At 37.9% G+C, this 23,063-nt stretch overlaps 1 protein-coding gene across 2 annotated transcripts in view; it reads left to right on the top strand.

Moving 5' to 3' along the window:
- Nucleotides 1-743: 743 nt before the first annotated feature.
- Nucleotides 744-23,063, top strand: part of EIF3H (eukaryotic translation initiation factor 3 subunit H) — an 86,930-nt gene continuing 64,610 nt past the window's right edge. For both annotated transcript variants that reach the window (XM_060128154.1, XM_060128151.1), the window contains exons 1-2: nucleotides 744-908; nucleotides 20,694-20,850. In XM_060128154.1, coding sequence (XP_059984137.1) covers nucleotides 777-908; nucleotides 20,694-20,850 — 289 coding nt within the window. In that variant the 5' untranslated portion in view covers nucleotides 744-776. The remainder of the gene's footprint in view (nucleotides 909-20,693; nucleotides 20,851-23,063) is intronic.

Genomic DNA, 23,063 nt, shown 5'->3' with positions numbered 1-23,063 from the left:
GTCAGTGAGATAGGAAGGAAACTAGGAATCCAAGTGAAGGAATGTCATTGCTTCTAGACCCTTTCTAGTTAGGGTGATGATCATATTGATTTCCTGTTTAAAATTCTACTTCATTCTCACTCTCTCTCTTTCTCTCTCTCTGTGTTTGTATCTTTTGGCTCTGGGCTATTTCATGCAGAGGGCCCACATACACTGTCTTTGTTCAGATTACAAGAACCCATGTAGTGTGTTTAGCATACATGACTGGAAAATCTTAGTGGGATATTTAAAAGGACAAAAATTGCAAAGAAATTTTAAACAAACTGCAATATGGCTCACCACTAATGAACAGAATGACGTTAGACAAATCACGTCTCAATTTCCTAACATGGGAGTTTGTATAGCTCTTCATAGTTCCCAAGATTGGAAATGGGGATTAATTTAAAAAATTAGAAGTAAAAGCATTTTTTACGAATAGGACGCTACATAAATGTGAGCTATAATGCAGTTATGATCAACTGCCTAGTGGAGACCGACTAAACATAAAGTGCAAAACATTTTAAAAAGTCCATTTTTCCTTTCGTAAAGCTTTCTGAAAGCCGCTAACGCACAACGCGCATGTGCAGAGGATTCCGTTGCCGAAGAAGGTGACTGAAGTGAGAAAGGAGGTGGGGCCTCCCTGGGCCTTTCCTAAGAGCTCCGCCTTTCGAACGACAGACTGCGTCTGACGTCACGTGAAGCTTGTACTTCCGCTTCCGGTTACTCACGTTTTTCTCTTTTCCTGTCCGGCAGAAAACATGGCGTCCCGCAAGGAAGGCACCGGCTCTGCTGCCACCTCTTCCAGCTCCACCACTGGCGCTGCAGGGAAAGGCAAAGGCAAAGCGGGGTCCGGAGATTCAGCCGTGAAGCAAGTGCAGATAGATGGCTTGGTGAGTGGGGTTCCGTCTCCCCAGGCCCACGTGGGGAGCTCAGTTCCCAGCCCGGTTCCGCCAGACGTGCTTCCCGGCAGCCTCCCCACTGGGCTTGCTGAGGCTGGGACAAGGGTTTTCCCTAAAACCTTTCTTTATCTTCACTTTCTGCTCGGGAGACGCGGCCGCCTTCTCTGCCATCTGGTGGGGGAGGTGAGGGCTGAGAAAGGGGACCTAGGCTAGGGTGTGTGTGTGACAGATTCTTGGGGTCTTGTTTTGAGATGCCTGGGAGAGGCTATTTGGAGAATGACTCTTCTGGGAGAGAAGTAGGTGACGGAGGTGTCGAGAGGGACCTAGGACTCTAGGGCTTTTGGAAGGGGAGAGTAAACTTTATTGCTTCACTGCTGGCATCTGACATCTGTAACTTCACAAGTGGAGATTTACTTTGTAGCCACTTTTGAGCCTGTGGTTCAGCGCTTACCTGAAACCGCGTAATTGGAATAAATATCTTTTATGCCTTCCTTATCTGTGAACATTGGAGTGCCTCAAGATTTGCGATTAAGCTTCCTTCCACCTGGTCTCTGCTTGACAAAGTAGATGAAAGCACAACTCTGGAGTCAGACTGCTTGGGTTGGAATCCAGCTCTAAAATTAGCTGAATGACATTGGGCATGTTACTTAATCTCTTTGTGCTTGGTAAATTAAATGGTAAAACGTGTTACCATTTAATTTTAGCTGCTGTTATTATTTGTAGAAGTTACAGTGGTAGACTTTCTTTAAGGCCCCTTTTCAAAGCTTTAAATATTTGTATTTTGATAACTCCTAGATTTATATTTCTTGCCAGACTTGGTTCTTGAATGCCACTCTTATATATCTAGCTGCCTGCTTGCTATCACTGTTTGGATATCTCATAGGTACTTCAAATTTAACGTGTCCAAAATAAAATTATTGACTCTCCCTCTCCTTCTTCTCTCCCATGCATTAATCTTACCGCAGTCTCTCCCATCTTAATAAATGGAACTACTATCTCTCCATTTGAAAAAGTCAAATGGAACTACTATCTCTCCATTTGAAAAAGTCAAAACCTAGGGATTAATGTATGCATGTTCTTTTTTTTTTACCCTCAGCAAATTCTGTTTGTTTCACCTTCAAAATATATCAAATTCATCTGCTTCTCATCTCTATGCCACCAACCACTTCTTATACAGACTTGAGGGTCCTGCTACTCTCGTCTCTTTCTTCAAACTCACCTCATACTTTCTTCTAGGCTTCAGTCACAGTGAGCTTTCAGAGTTTTGTTTTCTTGGCCTGAAATACTCTCTCAAATATTTTTCCTTCTCCGTGGCTTCTTTTGAGCCTTTCGGTATTGGCTTAAATGTCAGCATCTCAAGAAAGGCCTTGCCTAACAACCCGGTAAAAAATAGCCCCATCCCCATCACTCTTCATACATCACCTTTATTTTCTTTGTAGTATTTTCTACTGCCTGTAATTGTCTTGTTTGCTTTCTTGTTTGTCTCCCCCACTAGAATGTAAGCTACTGAGGGCAGGCAGGGATTATGGTTTTTCACCTATTCTGTTCCCAAAACTGAACAGGTTAATTGACATAGATAGGATAAACTGATGAATTTTGTACTGCTCCTGTTTCATGTCCCGATATCTTCTTTTATAAAGATTATTTTAATGGCATCTTGACTTGTTTTCTTAGCCTGCATACTTTTATTAAAACATTCACTTAATGTGAACGTTCAGACCTTGTTAACTTTCCTCTTGAAATGGTTTTTTTTTTCCCTCCTGGCCGCCTTGCACAGCATGTGGCATCTTAGTTTCCCCCGACCAGAGATTGAACCTGTGCCCCCTGCAGTGGGAGCTCAGAGTCTTAACCACTGGACTGCCAGGGAAGTCCCTTGAAATGTTTTTAGTGACTTTGCAATGAATTCAAGGCCCACCAAGATGTTGTCCTTGCTTTTGTGTTCACATTTATTTGCTACTATTTCCAAGCTTCTATGTAGGAACGGTTCATTCCAGCCACACAGGACTAATTTGGTTAGCCTCATGTTTAATCACATTTGTTTCCAGTGTCTTGGTAATGGCCAGGGCCAATTTTTCTTCTTATTTTCTTGAGCCTTTCCTTTCTAAGCTTTAGTCCTGTTTCATCAATTTTTTTCTGTATCTTTAATGTTACCTTTCTCTTAACATGTGACCATTGTCAGACTTTCCCATATTAAAATGTTCAGCCCTGTCTCTTTTTACTTAGTACTTTGTGTGCATTCTTAGTCCCCACTTTTTTCCTTGAAGTCAGTGGTTAAAGAATTTGTCTATATTTGTGGTCTTCCATTCTTTTTTTAACTCACTGCTACTAGAATCTGCCATCACCAAGTCCCTGACTTAGTTTTTAAAAAGGTCATTGATAACATTATCAAAAAACTGTAAAAAAAAAAAAATCAAGATATATTATACATGCAAAATAGTGTCTGTAGTACATAATTTAAATAATCACAAAGTAAACATCCACTTACCTGGCATTTAACTTGAGAAATAGAACATTGAGTACCTTTGAAGCCCCTTCCCCTGTTTCATCCTTTTCTCCCATCCCTTCTTTGAAACCTATAATCACTCCTGTGAGCTTTGTTTCAGTGATTTCTTAGTTTTCTCTATAGCTTCACCACACAGAGTATTCCCAATTTGTTTAGTTTGTTCTGTTTATATTAACAAAAAATGAAATATTAATTAAATCATAGTATATGTTTGCCTGTGTCTCTCTTTTTTTTTTTTTTTTGCGGTACACGGGCCTCTCACTGTTGTGGCCTCTCCTGTTGCGGAGCACAGGCTTTGGACGCGCAGGCTCAGCAGCCATGGCTCACGGGCCTAGCCGCTCCGCGGCATGTGGGATCTTCCTGGACCGGGGCACGAACCTGTGTCCCCTGCATTGGCAGGCGGACTCTCAACCACTGCGCCACCAGGGAAGCCCTCGCCTGTGTCTTGAATCATATATATGCGTATCTCATACCATGATTTTGAGATTGTTCTGTTCTAGAGTGAGGAGCTATAATTCATTCATTTTCATTACTATATAGCATTTCATTGTATGACTAGAACATAATTTTCCTCATCTAAATGTTAATGGACAGTTAGATGGCTTGTTTTCGTTGTGTGAAATGATATCTCTCAATAATCTTAATTGTACATTTCAGTAGGCTTGTCAGTGTGTCTTTTGTTGTACATTGTGCAGAGTCAGTGCTCAGTATATCCTTGTAGAACGGATGAGTGAGTCTTCATTGTAGTCAAGTGGTCTCATTGTTCCTAGAGAAGATCAAGCTAATTCTTCCTATTGGACTTTTCATGTAAAACCCACCTTGTTCCCCCCAAACCAGGCTGAATCTTACCTTACTTATGTACATTATACTTTTGATACTCAAAGTATGGTCCAAAGACCAGCAAGACAAGCAGAATTGGCCTCGCCTGGTAGCTTGTTAGAAATGCAGAAATACAGTATTTCAGAATTTTTCCTGATCTACTGTTTCAGGTAATTTATAGCATATTAATGTTTGAGTAGTACTGCCCTGGGCCACGTCGATCTCTTCCTTTCTCTGAACTTTTTGCGGTGACAGCTTGTGTTGCTCATCTTGGCGTGTAATCATATGCTGTTAATGAAAGGTTTACTGTATATTAAGGAGAGTCAGGCAGAGTACTAGTAGGTATCTGTAAGTAAGGTAGTTTACCTGCCTTAGGTAGGCAAACCTAAGTCCATCTGACTTTTTCATCTCTCGTTGCTTCCAAGGTTTGGATAACCCTGCAGACATCCTGGACATTGTTTCTTTCCCTTAAGGCGAGAAAGCTTGTTGAAATCCATTTCCTTTTTTAAAAAAACTTCATGACAGTGCTTGCTTCCTGTGTTTATGGCATGTACACCATTGGTGACGAGCTATATTAGTGTTGTTCCTTGTAGCTTTGTGGGGATGATTGAAGGAGCTTAGCATACGTGGTACTTCACATGGAGATGATTTAATAAATAGCATTTCTGGACCTTAGTTTGTTCTGCTTTAATGTGAGGATAAGGCATGGCCTTCCTACTGTAATAAATAAAAGCTTAACATATAAAATTTCCTACTGATGTTTAATCATTGTCAATAACAGTTTTAGTAGCTGGGATTGATTTTAATAGTTGGTATTAGTTACAATGGGAATCCAAACTGGATGCCTGACCAAGTAAATGGAATATAATGAGAAATTTAAACTATAGTTGTTGCAGTCCAGATGAAATGGCATATATCACTTCCCAAATGCCTGCTTCGACATTAAAAGGTGTGGGCACAGTAAGTCTTTTACATCAGACTACTGGTTTTTTATCTTTTGCTTTCTTGTCACCTTTGGCTTCAGCTAGCTCCTGTATAACTAGAAGTTCTGATCTTATTATCCAGGATTCCATAAGTTTATCCAGATATTTTAAGCCTTGGCAACCTTTTTCTGGGCCTTTAGCACCGATATTGGGGAGAAAAGCCTCTATAAATCATTAGGCTTTGAAGAGGGTGTTTGCCAGTTCTTATTTTTGTGGTCAGATACTCTAACTTTTACTTTACCAAGTCTCCTTTAGATAGCTTTTTAGATAAAAGTTCCTGATTTCAGCACTACATGAAAACTTGGTTGCATTTGCTTTTCTCTGGGAAATTAGTTCATAATTTTGTTTTTGTAAAATATTTAAATTACAGTACTTGGATATTATTTCATTTGGCAGGATATGGGAAAATATACTTAAAGAGAAAGTAGCTTTATCTTTTCCCCCTGCAAACTACTGTTTGTAGAAGATTGTTCTATAAAATGGTTATCTCCTGTAAAGATTAGACTTGATAGCAAAGTATAGTGTAATTTACATATCCATCTATTTGATGACAAACTGTACTTGTTTCATCAAAACCGAAGGGCTGAAGTGCGTACTGGTATATACCAGAGCCGTATTCTGGGGTTTTATTGATGTTGGTACCAAGCCCAAGCATACAAGGAAAAAAAAAATGGATTTAGCAAAATAGTGGTAACTCAGTATTAACTTAAAATATAAAACTTTGTTGCTCTTTGAGTCTGAATATCAACTGTATTTTAGCATAAAATTTTAAGGATTTATTTTCCTCCCAAATAGTACCAAAAGCCACAGGTATTCATTGTATCTTGATGATTAATACGAAACATTTTTTTTTCTCAATACCTTTACCTTTTATCCCTGTCCCCAACTAGTGTCATTTGATATAAGTAGCAACTGTTTGTTTATCTATGGGATAGCAGTAATGTGCTAAAATTGGATGTTTTAGAAAACAAAAAATGGTATACGTTCATAGTAAGAAAAATTTGGAGAAATAGAAAAAACACAAAGGAAATTAATTTATATGCTCATAACTTGAGGGTGGGTACACTATTAAGAGTTCAGAATTTTCTTTTCTAGCGTTTCTTCAATGCTTTAATAAATATCTATAGTTGAAGTTAATGGGTTAAAGGTGGTTGTGCACATTTTTAAGCATATTAAGCACGTTGCCAAACTGCTCTCCAGAATAGTTGTATAGTTCAGTGTGCTTTCCCACTTACAGAGTATAGAGTGCTGTTTCTTGACACCATTGCCACCTGAAAGTTACGGTTTCTAAAAATCTTAGTCTTTATTTTTAAAATTAAGTATGCATGTTAGTATGCTTGTTGCAGTGATTAATCAATTCAGTAAATATTTCTTGTCTGATAGTGATAACACTCGCAGATCTGCCCAAGTCACCCAGTCTTCTGGTATTATCTTTGATTGTTCCTTAGGGTTTCCCTTGGATTCTCTTAAAGTCACTTACTTAGTAGCTGTGGTCCTAGAATGCAGAAACTCCTTGGAAAAATCCATATTACACAAAATAAAATCAAACTTTACAGCCTGACTTTTAAGATCCTCTTTACCTTTTGTTTATAGCCTCCAAATGAGAGCTTGTAGATATACTGTTTTCAAGTTTGGCTTAAGGGTAGCCTTTAAAACAAAACCAACATCTTTTTCTTTTGGGTAGAAGAAAACCCATTTTAGATTTTGTTCAGAAATGCATAACCTTCAGTTTTGTTCTGAAGGACCTCTTGAGGATAAATAAGGTGAATAATCACCTTCCCCTGGGATTATTGTGGTATACTTTTTATGCTGGAAAGTTGAAGTGCTTTTAATTTATTAAACCTGTTTAATTAAACACAGCCATTTCTCTGGGTACACATGGTACACAAATCAAAACGCAAAAAAGAGTAGGTAGTGAAAAGAAACTGTCACTTTCATTCCTATCTTCACCCACCCTCTTCTCGGGGCAGAGTCGCAGTTACTCTTTTTGAATGTTTCCTTCTGGACCTATTTTGGCAAGTATTGCCTCCTGTTAAGGAAGCAGAAACAAACTGTAATCGAAGCACCTAAAAATCACCTTAAGGCCTTCTAATTAAGCAGTGGTTCACGCTCCTGAATATAATAAGCTTAAACTGTGTTGGGAAGCAGACAGCTCATAACAGCTTTGAAATTTTGTTTGTTTTGTGTGAGAGGGGAAATGAATTTTGTTCCAGCTAAGCCTCTTACTTTAGGAAAATTATCTTCTAGCTATATGTGGGAAAATTTGCTTCTTGGTTATGTATATTGAGTTGGTAAAGTAAAAATTTAATATTATAAGTTAAATATCCTTCTCAGTTAACATTTAATTGAAATTATACATTTGTATGTTTGATTGCATCATTGTACTTTCTGATGACTAATTTTTATGATGAGAGCAGAGATATTCTGTTGAATTTCTTGAGGCTGCGTTGTCCTTCTTCCCCTTTCCCCAACAATTAATAGTTGATTTAACTTTAAAACTGTGGACCATCAATGAGCATTAGATCCAAGAGAATAATTATGAAATACAGTCTTTCAACTGCAATATTATAGAAGCGATATTGGTTAAGTGTATTGGAACATTGTAACTGATCCCATATGTGTCAGGAGCAAAATATCTTTTTTTTTTCCTTCTTCTTCTTATTGAAGTTACTTGAATTTCTTTCACATCAAAACTTAACAGCAGTGATTTAAATCCTATTTATTATTTGACTCAGCCAGTTATGAAATGGAACCCCATCCCACTTGAGCCATAAAATGTGTTAAATTTAAGACTAATGCTGCTTTCTGTTTTTTGAATTTACATTTTGGCAGTAACTACCTTCTTTGTTCAGTGTTAGAAAAAATGATCCAGGCTTAACCAAATAAGAAAACTGCCAAGTTCACAGATCAGTCAGTGAGAGAAGCCAGAATTAAATGAAAGTCTAGATATTGACTTTACAGAATATGCTAAGGGGAGATTCTGTGGCATTACAGTTTCTTTGAGACTAAAATTCTTCTACAGTAATAGCTGTTCTTTGACGGTGATTGATGTGAGAAATTCAGGCTGTGGACCTTACTTCCCAGAATCTACAAAACTGGAATAAAGCCAGCTAGGAATCATGCATCCTGTCTGACCTCTTCTGTCTGGCTAGCAACTGGTGCAGTTTGGGCTTTACCTTTTTATTTCAGACTTTTAAGAAACTCTTGTGGTGGATCTAGTCTTTATTTTTAGCAAGGATAATGATGTTTTTAAGGAAACTTACATCCATCTATCCATACACAATATTTTGAATAAATCAATTAATCAATTTACTCACACTCTTGACTTTTTAATGCAGATTAAAAAAATCTTGCCCTGAAACCCTGTGGTATTGGTTGTTATAAGAGATAGCTCTAGGTACAGATGCCTGGTAAGTCTAAACAAAAATGGAAATTTGGCGTTAAGTGGCTGATTTTTAATAAGTCATATTTATATCTTATAAGACTGAAAAAAATCTCTGAGGAATAGACTGTGAACATTCTGAGGAGACAAGGGTAAGTGCCATGAGGGTATCTGGCATATTCTAGTCACTCACGATGGATGAATGAAAGAGATTAGGTAAAATATTTATTGTAAACTAGTGGTTGTAATAGTCGCTAACATTTATTGAGACTTTACTAGGCACAGTGTGATAGGTACTTTGGGTGGGTTATTTTTTAATCCTTGTAACTATGCTGTGAGAATAGGTACTGACTGATTTATCTCCATAGGAGATAGGTGGTAAGGTAACCTGCTTAAGGCCACGGATCAAGCTTAATTTTGAATTCTAGTGCCCAGACTAAACTATGCTATATGGTTTTCCTGTTTGTACAGACCAGAGGTTCACATTTGTGTGTACTTGTAAGAATTAATTTTAAGCTTTTACTAAAGTTTTCTCTCTCACTTGAACATTATTTTTTTTCCACAAAAATAAAGATTAATTCTAGAGTTACTGTGTACTAGACAACAAATGGAAGACAGCAAATCAAGGTTTGCATGTTGGGGCTTTAGCTGGGCTTGCTCACTTGATAAATGATTTACTGTCTTACTTCTGTCTTACAGAGCATGTGATTCAAAGTGAAGTTCTGCTGCTGAAATGAGTTTGTTTTTACCCTTCTTAAAAATACAGAGTTCAGAATAGAATCAAAACTAAGAGAATCGTGGTCTGAGCCCAGCAAGTGCCTGTCCTCTCCTGTAGCAAGCGGGGGTTGGGGGGGAAGCTATGGGTTTGATAGCTACACAGTTTAGAGTTCACATCTATTGAGATAATGTTATATTTTGAGAGACTTCGTTATCAGTGACATAAATTAGGAAGTGTTTGATTATAAACTCTCAATGTTCCACTCCTGGAGTTGGGAGAGAACTGTACCTGCCTAACGTTACAGGTTCTAGAAACCAGTGCTGATTAAGTGTGAACTGTTACTGGTCTGCCTGAGACAAGCACGGGATTCAGACTAAGTCTTTAGAAACTTTGACAGCAGTTTAATACTGCTTTGTAGCCAAGCTTGTGACCCCTGGGCTTGTATTCTCTATGTCTTTAAAAATATGTTTTCACTGTCTAGTAAGTAATTTTTATTCTTTGACTAAAATACTGGTCTGTGGTAGACGGGAGGAAAATGAGTTCTTTGCTGCTTGTAGTTTGAGAAGCACTGTTATAAATGATTTTTATGCCTATTTTAGATAATAGCATCTTCCTATAACCAGAGGAAGGCCACTTCCTATAACTAATAATATTTAGTAGAACCTACCTAAAATAATATTGTGATCACTAAATACCACTACTTTTACTTTTTTTATTATCAGGTTTAATGGTAAAACATTTTAATAATGTCAACATTTCTTATGTGTGAACTCTAACAAGATGAACAAATAGATTCAGTGTTTGTTTACCCTAGGTGCACAGTACAGGTTGCAACCTCAGAGCAGTCCTTATGAGCTCAGGTTTATAAAAGAAGGTTAAAAATGATAGATGGTATAGTTCTAACAATTTGGAACTACTTAGGTCCCAAATCATTTAAACTGGGCTTTCAACAGATCCTTTTTATGTGTAGTACAGAGACAGTGGGAAACCTGCTGCTTTTCCTGGTGAAGATTTATTGCCATAAGTTTGAATTGATATTTTGCTGATTTATAATTGGCTTAGGTTAGGCTTCTCTTAAACAGATCTGTCTGCTTGTTGAAAACCAGTCTATGTATCTGGAAGTTACCTCTTTCACCTTGATGGTGTGTACATATGCATATTTTCTGGTAATTTTTGTATGTGTGCAGCGACATCTGTGAATTGAGTTGAAGAGTAACCGTATCAACAAGAGATTAGAATTTAAAGTCAGCAGGTGCTCAGGCTTATAGTGTGTGGATTTTTTCTTTTTCTTTTCCTTTTCCTTTCAGAGCCACTTAACCATGCTTCATTCAGTCCATATTTTTTTTTAATGTACCCCAAAGAACATGCTAAAATCAAGATACATTATGTCCACACCATTCTGTCAACTCAGGAGCACTGTCAAAAAAGGAAATTAAATTAGTTTGCTCTTCTTTGTGCAACTCCATACAGTAAATTGCAGTGATTGCTGTATTTTAAAATCATTTCCCTTAATTTTTTTTATTTGATGTTTTTTGAATTAAAAACAAATACATGCTTATTAGGACTAAGTAAATAATACAAAAATTCATAGAAGAAAAGGTATGTCCTTCCACACCATTCTTGTTCATACAAACATAAATGCATAACTGCACATATATAATACATTTTTTTTACTACTTTTTAAAACTCTTTCTAACCCTTTGTATGTCATGGGCCTCTGGGAATCTGGCAAATGCCATGGACGTTTTTTCCAAGAAAATGCCCTTAAGTATGTAGACACAAAATATTGCATTTGATTTTAAGAGGTTCTTAGATCTCCTTCAGTTCCTTTGTGACCTTCAGGTTTGAATGTTTGCTTTTAGGGTTTATAGACGTGGAGAAGTATACTTGTTAATGTAGGAGTTTGGGTAGTGAGGATATTTTTTAGCCATGTCTTTTTTTTGGGGGTGTGTGTGTTTGTTTGTAAACATGTAGACATCCAATTTCTGGTGAATTATTTTTATATAAACAGATTTTTCTAGGTAACTGAAATTGTCTATTAATTAATTAATCTCATTAAATTCTAAAATACTTCAAAAGAAAAATTCTGAATGTTACACTTTGACTTCTAAAATAATACAGATTTATTTTTGATTACTTAGGCTTATTATAAACTTGAGTTATTTTAAACTTGAGTTTATATATACACATATAAAATATAAATAATGTCAGAATATAGCAGTGGTTCTTAATCTAGTTCCTTATAGCATTTCAGGGGATCTTTGAAATTGGGGATAAAATTTGGAGTGGGCACATATAAATTGTTTCTTCATCATATAGACATTTTAAAAGTACATACAGTTTTTTAAAGTTAAGGTATTATTTATACACAATAAAACCCACTCATTTTAAATGTTCAGTTTGATGAACTTTAGTAGTTGTAAGTAATTATATAATGGGAACCACAATTATACAATTATTTGTGACCTTCGGCCCTCAGTATCCTCCCCCTCACCTTGGCCCCAAGGCAACCACTTATCAGCTGTGGTTTTGCCTTTTCTAGAATTCCATATAAAGGAAGTCATATAGTACATAGCATTTTGTTGACTTCTTTCACTCAGTATAATGTTTTTGAGATTCTCTGTTGTTGTATTGATGCTTTGTTCCTTTTTTTTTTTTTTTTTTTTTTTTTGCGGTACGCTGGCCTCTCACTGTTGTGGCCTCTCCCATTGCGGAGCACAGGCTCCGGCCGCACAGGCTCAGCGGCCATGGCTCACGGGCCCAGCCGCTCCACGGCATGTGGGATCCTCCAGGACCAGGGCACAAACCCGTGTCCCCTGCATCGGCAGGCGGACTCTCAACCACTGCACCACCAGGGAAGCCAACTCTGTTCCTTTTTAGTGCTGAGTAGTATTCCATAGAATGGATAGCCTATTGCAGTTGTTTATCCACCTGTGTTTGGTAGACTTTTGGGTTGCTTCCAGGTTTTGGCTATTATGAATAGTGCTACTGTGAACATTTGTGAACATATCGTTGTGTGAATATGTTTTTATTCTTCTTGGGTAAATTCTGAGGAGTAGGAATTTGGATCATGTAGTAAGTTTATATTTAACTATACGATACTGCAATTACTGTTTTCTATCTTTCCACCAACAATTTTCATGGAGCTCTAGCTTTTTGGAAAGGTCTTAGTTTCCACTTCCTTGAGTCAAACAAGTCAAGACCCCATCTGCTGACCCAGGACAGAGATTGGGCTGCAGCCCAGTTCCTTGCCCTTGGGGATTGTATCTAGGTCTGATGTACCTTTGGATACTGCTGTGTTAACTCACAGGGCTAATGCTCTGGTCTGTGAGTTTTCTCTTCTAGCTTGGTTGACTGTCTCGTAAGCTTTTCAGAAATGCAGCTTATTCATCATTTCTGCATGCACACAGGAGTAGAGGGGGTTGAGGTACTTCGTATTCATATATCGCAAGGCCAGAAAGTTCCAGATTCAGTTCTTAAATTACTTTATAACTTTGAACTTCATTAGAGTTGCTACCTTGATTAGAAGAATTTTGGGTGGTAACTTCGTAGACCTATGTTTACCAGGTAAAGATTAACCTTGACAGTGGTATTAGAAATATTGCTGATTATAAAAGCCGTGGCAAACCTTTCCTGAAAGGATTTTATTAATATATTGTTTCATAATTCATCAACAAAAATGATATGAAATTGTTAGTTTTGAATTATGTAGTAGTATCTTAGGATGTAACTGAGTCTGCTAGGACATTGGGTTTATTATTTATATACCAGAGCTTTTGGTAAAAACATGAAAGTGTACTACTCCCACCCTACTGTTCATCCCTCTTTAGGCCTTTTTGTTCCCTTAAAATACAACTTGTATATTTTATGAAAAACAAATATTAGTATTTTTTTGAACTAGTGTTTAAAACCCATAGTTGGCAAATATTCACTTCACCCAGCTCTTCGTAGGGCTGGCTGCTTGTTCTTCAGCTCTCTGCTCAGGGGTCATCTCAGAGAGAGGCCTTTTCCAGATCAACCTAGCTAACAGCACATTTCTCTGTTTTCTTCATAGTGCTTTTAACAATGTATACGCACGTTAATTTTCTTAATTGTCATTCTAGAATAGTGTTCTTAAACTGTGAGAAACCCCAACACTCTTTTTAGAGGGTGTCTGAGATCTAAACTATTTTCATAATAATAACTATAAACATTATTTGTCACTTTTACTCTCATTCGTTCATGAGTGTTTAATGGAGGTTTTCAGATGTTACATGATGTGTTATGTAAAAGACTGAATGCAGAAGCAGATAGGAGAATCCAGTTGTCTTTTATTAAGCTAGACATTAATAGGATTTACGAAACTAAAACAGTGTCATTCTCCTATCCTGATTAAAATTTATTTTTGAAAAGGTAAATGTTTTACAGAAATGTGAAACAATGTCATTTTTGTATCCCGATTTTAAGTTTTTTGTTTTGGAAAGTAGTTATTTTTCATAAAAATGTAATTTAAGTTAGTTTGTGAGGCATTTATTGTTTTAAGTGAATAAGGTATTTTGAACATTTTTGGTTTGAATTTTCATATGTAAATATCAATATAAAAGTTCTTTGAGGTCCACAGTAGTTTTTAAGAGTGTTAAAAGGGTCCTTTGATCAAAATATGTGAGAATTGATGTTCTAAAATATAAGTCCCATGAAAATAAAGGCCTTATGTATTTGATTTAGTTTCATATTCACAGGGCCTGGCATTGCTATAACTGGCCTGTAGAAGTCACTCAGCAAATATCTGGGTGAATGGATTAATGAGTGAATGAAAGAAACTGAAAATAACAGAATTCTGGTGATTCTATGCAGGGCTTCCAAGTTTTTCTGTAGTAATGGGTCTTTGTAGACATCATATTTGATAGAAAATTACTCCAATTCATCAGAAAACATAATCTTTAATTTGGTAAGATTTAAATTGTTCCCTGGTATGGAACTGAAAGTTTCTGATGTGCTTTTGATTAGAGATTCTGCTAAGTGTTCCTTTCCAGGAAGGATGGAAGATTTAACCCATCATGCTTATTAATTAACTCTAAGTTTAGGTTGATTGACTTCTGGTATAATTAATTTATTTGGATATTTTAGATTATTATTTATATTTTGTCCTATAGTATTGAGAATACTTTTTGTCTTGGAAGTTAAATTCTTTGTTGCTTTTAGCCTTTTGGGCAAAGTTAGGTTTTCATTTTTTTTTAAAATGCCAAACACTTAAAGAAATAGTATTTTGTTCATTGGAGATTAGAAATAGTCTGCTTTGCTTTTTCAAATTGTCTGCACTGAATAGTAAACAATAGTAGGAAAAAATGGTTCCGCTAGGGTACTTTCAGCAGACAGGGAGTCTGTTTACTGTCTTGCAAGTTGGGATTCTTTGGCAAGATTTGCCCATCCTGAGAACATGCGAACTTCAGAAAGCTAGGAGATGGTTCCAGAGACTGCTGACCTATTCCAAGAACAGTACTTACTATGCAGGGCATATCAAGGAGGTTAATAAGCATTTAGACTCCGAATATGACAGTGTTGGGGAGGTGTAGAAGAATTTGGTAATTTCACATTCTGCTGGCCAGTTTGTTTCTGTCCCGTAAGGCATAATTTGTAGAAGAATCTTCATTTACCTGCTAATTTATAGGATAAAGGAACCTGGTCGGTTCATAAGTAGTAGTAGTTCATAAGTAGTCATAAATATGGGGTCAAGCTATAAAGAGTAAGTTTTACTCTGCTCTAGACACGTGAATACTTTTCAGATGAACTGCTCACATTACCTTTCCTCTCATTTTTTTATTGTAGGGATCCTTCCAAGTAGGGCTTGAGTTTCTCTTTATGCTTTTATAAATAAAAGGTTCATTCTTGGGTCTGTGTTTCTCAGTGTACTCACTTTTTAGCAACACAGGGAGTCTTAAAACAGGAAAGAAAACTTGTGGTTTAACTAGTTGAGTGCATTGCAATCACCTGAGAAGTTACAACAGAACAAAAGGACTTCCCTGGTGGTGCAGTGGTTGAGAAACCGCCTGCCAGTGCAGGGGACATGGGTTCAAGCCCTGGTCTGGGAAGGTCCCACATGCCGCGGAGCAACTAAGCCCATGTGTCACAACCACTGAGCCCGTATGCCACAACTACTGAGCCCGTGCGCCTAGAGCCCGTGCTTTGCGACGAGAGAAGCCACCACAGTGAGAAGTCCGCTCACCACAACTAGAGAAAGCCTGCGCACAGCAACGAAGACCCAACACAGCCAAAAAAACAAAACCAAAAAAACTCACCTCATTAAAAAAAACAACAAAAAACAGAACAAAAAAGGAAGGCTGGTCCATACTACCTCATTAAAAGTTAGAATGAAGTAGGATGTTAGAATCACCTGGAGAATCTAAAAACAAAAATAGAAACCAAAACTAAAAAAAAAAAAAAAAAAGCCCACAAAACCCCAAACCCAAAAAACTGTATAGGAACCCCAACCCAGGTTAACTAACTCTGATTTTTAGGGATTGGGTTTTAGGCATCAGTATTTTAAAAATACTGATGGCTGTCATATGTAGCCAGGGTGAAGACCTCTCTTCATTTATTTAAAAAAGCTCCTCCCCAGGTCATTTTGATAAGCTAAGAACATTTGTGATGCTTATAAACAAAGTATAATAGAGGAGTATGTTTTTGTTTGGGGAGCTATTAAGTTTTTCATGTATCTTGCTTTTAAGAGTAAGAACAGGTAGCATGACATCAATAAACAGGATTAATTAAAAGTATATCAGCACTGTTTTATGGACAGAAGCATATGATTGGTTGGAGGGAGAGAAAAATGAAAGGCTAGTAAGCATGACTGAAACAGGACATGTGTGGTGGAACGTTCCCATCTTGTGGCTTGTGAGGATAGTGCTGCTAGAGATAAAGAGCTGAATCGCATTCTTACAATCAGCGGCAGTTTCCTGTTCATGATACTTCTTATCAGGGCACAAAAAATGTGACCACCAGTACCATTCCCTCAGTCTTTTTTTTTTTTTTTGGGGGTACGCGGGCCTCTCACCGCTGTGGCCTCTCCCGCCGCGGAGCACAGGCTCCGGACGCGCAGGCCCAGTGGCCATGGCTCACAGGCCCAGCCACTCCGTGGCACGTGGGATCCTCCCGGACCGGGGCACGAACCCGCGCCCCCCGCATCGGCAGGCAGACCCCCAACCACTGCGCCACCAGGGAAGCCCTCCCTCAGTCTTTTTGCTGCAGGTCCCTGTAAATCTTTCACTGAACTTTTCTTACTCCATGCAGAAACCCTGCGTCTACAACTTAGTTACAGAGACTTCTTCCAGAGCTGTCGCCACTGCATTCTGTTTCAGTCTTGTTATGAAAAACATATTTGGAGCCTAAAGTTACTCAGTTAACTGTGAAGTAAGTAATTAAATGTACCTTGGTGTCAGAAGTCAGATCTCACTTTCCTGATTTAATAAATCTATGTCAGATTATTTGTTTCATCTTCTGTAAAATGGGAAAATAATATTACTGACTTTGTATAGTGATTTTGAGGATTAAATGAGTAATTGCATGTGAGGCACTTGGTGGAGTGTTTGGCATAAGTGACTGATAAATGTTTACAATTCATTCCTTTAGCAAGTATATTTTGAGTATTTTTTATGTGCTAGTACCTGTGTTGGGTGTTGAAGATGCAGTGAGTAAAAACATCCCTTCATTTTTACGAGAACATTTAAGAGGGGAGACCATGAGCAGTACATGGGTTCTTATAAATACCAATAATATATGGAATATTTTTCTATATACAGTAAGTTCTTGGTTATTTGTGTAGAATTTCAGAAGCCTGTATGTCAGTAGTTTCCTCCTGCTCAGGAATTTCCTTTTGACATCTAAATGAGCCTACTCTGAAGTTTGTAATGCAATTCCAGTACATTATTTTTTGAACTAAAGAATTGAGATTTTAATGTGTATATAGGAAATAGGAAGGCTCTAAAATGTCAAAATGAAGAATTAGTTTGCTTAGTTTTGATAAAGTTGTTTTCTTTCTGAATGTTTTATTTCATCAGATTTTATTAAATTGGCAAGATCATTTTAGTGATCACCAGGCCTTTCCTAAAGGCTTCTGTTTTGGGCAGCCATAAATGCTAGAGAGAATTCATCTTTAAAATTGAAATACTCTTTTCTGAAACTGTCACCTGTGGTCCTTAGTTTGTCTTTCAAAGTAAGACACATCCTCTAGTGCTTCACTATTTGGAAAGTGCTTTTTTTTTTTTTGCTGTACGCGGGCCTCTCACCACTGTGGCCTCTCCCGTTGCGGAGGACACGCTCCGGACACGCAGGTTCAGCGGCCATGGCTCACGGGCCCAGCCACTCTGCGGCATGTGGGATCTTCGTGGACCGGGGCACGAACCCATGTCCCCTGTATCGGCAGGTGGACTCTCAACCACTGCGCCACCAGGGAAGCCTGTGGAAAGTGCTCTTTATGAATGTCCGTAGCCTGGAGAGAGATTTGAATTCATTGAACTGGTTCTCATCACAGAGTTTTAAACTTTCTCTCTTACAATTAGCCCTTTTGGGGTATACTTATTCATGTTGATTGTGTTTAGCTGATGGTTAAACCACTGTGCTTTTCCCGTTGCTCAGTTGAATACTGTTACTGGTAAATTTTCTCTTGATTGTTGTAGAGAACTGGCTGTAACAGGTCAGTGATGCTAGAAAGAGTGAGATAATAATTTCTTCTACTTGGAGCACTGTACTTCTGTGGATGCTGTATAAATTGCATTGATTCTTGGGGCAAGCATATCAGGCTGCTATGCTGTTTGGTTACATTGCTCCCAACCCCTTTACAGTTCACTTTGGTAAGAGTGAAGACAGTGTTTCAGTATAAGATATATATATATATTTTTTTGCGGTACGCGGGCCTCTCACTGTCATGGCCCCTCCTGCTGCGGAGCACAGGGCTCCAGACGCGCAGACTCAGCGACCATGGCTCACGGGCCCAGCTGCTCCACGGCATGCGGAACCCTCCCAGACCGGGACACGAAGCCGTGTCCCCTGCATCGGCAGGCGGACTCTCAACCACTGCGCCACCAGGGAAGCCCATAAGATATTTTTAAACTATGCTAATTTGTTTTTAAACATAATAATTATTTTTTCTTATCTCTATTTTCTTTGTAAAAGGAAATAAGGTTATTTTGGCCGGACTTTTTGTGAAAGTATGCTGGGCCCTAGTCATCAATACTGTTTTTTGCACACACAGGAACCAGCTGTTAGGAATCAGTTCTAGGATTTGTGCAAAGATCTACATTAAGCTCAGGTATCTTCTAGCATCTCTCATTTACTTTGATTTCAACTGTGGTTCAATGATCTCATTAATAGGGTTAAGTATCCAGGAAACTAGGTGAACTACACAAGTTGGTAGGTGTGTCTGTGATAACTCTATCAGTTTTGTTTATCCCTTCTTAGCCATTCATGTTTCTTCTGTTCTTTAAGTGTGTGAAATGATTGTTCTTGGCAGAGAGTCAAGTTGAATAGGAATTAAACAGTTCTGTTTTCTTTTTATTGATAAAGTCAGTAATATTGATGATTTATTGAGCATTTATTACATGGCAGACCCTGTGTGAAGTATTTACTGTACATTTTCTCATTTTTAACAGTGTCAATAATGATATGAAGTAGCTCCATTTTGCAAGTCAGAAGTCTAAGACTTAGGAAGATTAAATAGCTTTCCCAAGGTCACAGCTAATAAATGCTAGAGCTGTAAATCATTCCTATTCCTGCATGACCCCTTAAGCCCATTTTGTGCCTTTCAAGAAGTGGAGAGGTCTTTTATACAGGAATATGTAAGGTTTGTACACTTTCCCCACTTCACAGTATTGAAGTAGTACACCAACTAGTACTGCCAGTCCTTCTGCATGAAGCTCTTCCCTGCTGACAGCTTGCTGTTCTTAGGAGGTCTGGATCTTACACTGGTGTAAAGTCTTTTTGGGTCTGTTCATCACAGAGTCTTTGCTTCATATCTGTTCCTAACTCATGGTTTTAATTATTAAGTTACTGATATGAAAGTCATGTCCTTGTTAAAGTATGTACACGAGCTTTGGAGTTTGACTTGGTTTAAATCTTGGTTCTACCATTTCCTGGATGTGTGATCTTTAGTCATTTACTTCTCTCTGCTTCAGTTTTCTTATTTGTAAAATGAGTATAATAATGCCTTTTCCCTAAGGTAGTTGTGAGAATTACATGATTGATAATACATGTAAAATAATTAGAATACTGCCTGGCACATGGTGTTCAATAATTGTAACCTGTGTTACTGACTGGTTACCAATGATTTATTTCTGTCAATAATATACTTGTTTTAAATTAAATGCTAATCAGTAAGATACTAATTATCATTTTGTTGTTAGACTTATTTTTTCCCTCTGAGGACTTTCCATTATATTGTAGACTGTATTGCCCTTTAGTCTTCAGGCCATGGGCTTGTACTGAATAATAGACTACTATTAATAAATACTACGTGCCAAGCACTATTCAAAGCCCATTAATATATTACCAATCTCATATTGTAGGAATTATTATTAATCATTACTGTTACTGTGAACTTTTAAATTAATTACTTGTTCAATCATGTTACCTCTTTATCTTCATGGAAATATTAAAGGAGAGAGTAATAGTAAGAGCTGACTAATCCATTAGAGATTATTTGGTGTATCCTTCTGGTTGAGAAAAATTAGGTAGTGCTGGAGACTGGGTTCTCTTTTTGTTCTCTGTTACCAAGCAGATTCTTCTTAGATACATGTTCCCATTGTTGCTTCCTCTGATTAATTAGATGCTCTGTTCAGGAACCATCTTGAGGTGTTGAGAATTTGTCAGAGGGTTCTGCTTTTAGGTATTCAGACAATTGAGGTCTTTATCTCTGTGTTTTATTGATACTTTTATCATCTGTGGCAGGAAATTATCTTACTATTAACAAAGGTTAACAGGATCACTTTATAATGATCTCAGGTTGAGGTGATGTTGTTTGTTTTGAGTGAAGGAACTCTTGGATGCCAGACCTTTAGGGACCCTTGACTTGAAGGTTGTGAGTGCTATACATAGACACTTTTTTTTTTTCTTTTTTTTTGCGGTACGCGGGCCTCTCCCTGTTGTGGCCTCTCCCGTTGCGGAGCACAGGCTCCGGACGCACAGGCTCGGTGGCCATGGCTCACGGGCCCAGCTGCTCCGCGGCATGTGGGATCTTCCTGGACCGGGGCATGAACCCGTATCCCCTGCATCGGCAGGCGGACTCTTAACCACTGCGCCACCAGGGAAGCCCTGGTTAGGCAAGTTTTATTTTTTCTTTGAAATAAAGGAAGTGTAAACTGTAAGATGGTATTTAAGCTTCTTTCTGTTTGTTTTCTTTTAGGTGGTATTAAAGATTATCAAACATTACCAAGAAGAAGGACAGGGAACTGAGGTGGTTCAAGGAGTGCTTTTGGGCCTTGTTGTCGAAGATCGGCTTGAAATTACCAACTGCTTTCCTTTCCCCCAGCACACTGAAGATGATGCTGACTTTGATGAAGGTAAGGGTACTCGTCTTACTGTGTCTTTGCAGTGCACACAAATGGTTATTAATTCAATGTTCACCATAACCTTTGATGTTCTGTTATTGGGAGTCTATCAGGGTTGCCTAGTTCTGAGTTTCTTGAAAAAAAAATTATACAAATTCTCTGAAATGAAGATTTATTATAAAACACTTCATTAGTCTGGACTTTACTTATTTGGAATTTGTGATTCTCATAATTTGGATAGGAGCTGTGCTGAAGTTAACTTTCCCATTATGAAATCAGCTTGCCAAATACATTGTGAAGGACAGGGATTGTCATTGTGTCCAACACCCATTTCCTACTATAGTATTTGGCTTACTGTTTAAGAAAAGATGAGTTGAGCTATCTACTTCAGAAAGACGACACTCCTTAAGTATTTCAGGAGCATTTTATTTTTGTGCTACAGGTATAGTTGCTTTGTTAGCACAGGCTAATAATAGTAGTTAAAAGCTCATACCAAAGGCTAAGGTCAGTATCCTAAAGGATTAAAAAAAAAAAACTAGTTGAAAATAATTTCTCACTTGTCTGAACTCTCAGAACGCATTTTGTACATACCTTTTTTTTTTTTTTTTTTTTGGCGGTACACGGCCCTCTCACTGTTGTGGCCTCTCCCGTTGCGGAGCACGGGCTCTGGACGCGCAGGCCCAGCGGCCATGGCCCACGGGCCCAGCCGCTCCGCAGCATGTGGGATCCTCCCGGACCAGGGCACGAACCCGCGTCCCCTGCATCGGCAGGCGGACTCCCAACCAGTGCGCCAGCAGGGAAGCCCGATACCTTTTTTTTTTAATGGCAGTTAAGACAAATAACATCTATCAGCTTAATTATCTTTAAGTGTACAATAGTGTTAACTTTATGCCACTTGTTGTGGAGCAGATATCTAGAACTTCCATTTTGCAAAAACTGAAACTCCATATCCATTGACCAACTCCTCCCCTTTTTGCCCTCCCCAAACCCGTGGCAGCCACCGTTCTACTTTCTGTTTCTAAGAGGTTGACTGCTTTAGATACCACTTATAAGTGGAATTGTGCAGTATTTCTCTTTTTGTGACTGGCTTATTTTACTTAGCTTAAGGTCCTTAAAGCTCATTCATGTTGTAGCATACAGCAGGATTTCCTTCATTTTTAAGGCTGAATAATACTCCCTTGTATGTATATACTATACTTTCTTTTTCCATTCATTCATTGATGGATATTTAGATGGTTTTTTACCTCTTGGCTACTGTGAATAATGCTGCAAATGTCTCTTCAAGATCTTATTTTCAGTTCTCTTGGATATATAATCTTGTCAGAAGTGGGATTTGCTGGATCCTGTGATAATTCTATATGTAATTTTTTTTGTAGAACTTTCATAGTGTTTTCCACAGTGACTACACCAGTTGACATTCCCACCAACAGTGTGTGAGGGGTCCCTTTTCTCGATCTTCTTGCCAACACTTGTTATTTGTTGTCTTATTGATGATAGCCATTCTGACAGGTGTGAGGCGATCTTTCATTGTGGTTTTGATTTACATTTCCTTGATATTACTGATGTTGAGCATCTCTTCATATGCTTGTTGGCCATTCTTATGTTTTCTTTAGAAGGAGAAATATCTATTCAAGTCCTTTGTTAATTTTTTAGGATTTTTTTTGGTTGTTGTTGCTCAGTTGAAGGAGTTCTTTATATATTCTGGATATTAACTCCTCGTATATATAGTTTATAGATGTTTTGTTCCTTTCACTCTTTTGTTTCCTTTGTTGCACAGAAGCTTTAATATAGTTTGACTTATCTATTTTTGGTTTTGTTGCCTTTGCTTTTGGTGTAACATCTAAGAAACCATTGCCAAGACCAGTGTTATGAAGGTTCTTCCCTGTATTTTCTTCTAGGAATTTTATGCCAGTGCCATACTCCTTTGATTATTGTTGCTTTGTAATATGTTTTGGAATCAAGAAGTGTGAGGTCTCCAGCTTTGTTTTTCTTTCTCAAGATTATTTTGGCTATTTAGGGTCCTTTGGGATGCCATGTGAATTTTAGATGTTTTTTTCCTATTTCTGCAAAAAAAAAAATGCCATTGGGATTTTGATAGGGATTTCATTGAATCTGTAGATCACACTGGGTAGTATGGACATTTTAACAACATTAAATCTTCTAGTCCATGAATACAGGCTGGATGTCTTTCCATTTATTTGTGTCGTCTTTACTTTCTTTCAGCA

Source organism: Lagenorhynchus albirostris, chromosome 17 (assembly GCF_949774975.1).
Source record: "Lagenorhynchus albirostris chromosome 17, mLagAlb1.1, whole genome shotgun sequence".
Taxonomy (NCBI): Eukaryota; Metazoa; Chordata; class Mammalia; order Artiodactyla; family Delphinidae; genus Lagenorhynchus; species Lagenorhynchus albirostris.
This window is presented reverse-complemented; position numbering and strand designations above follow the sequence as displayed.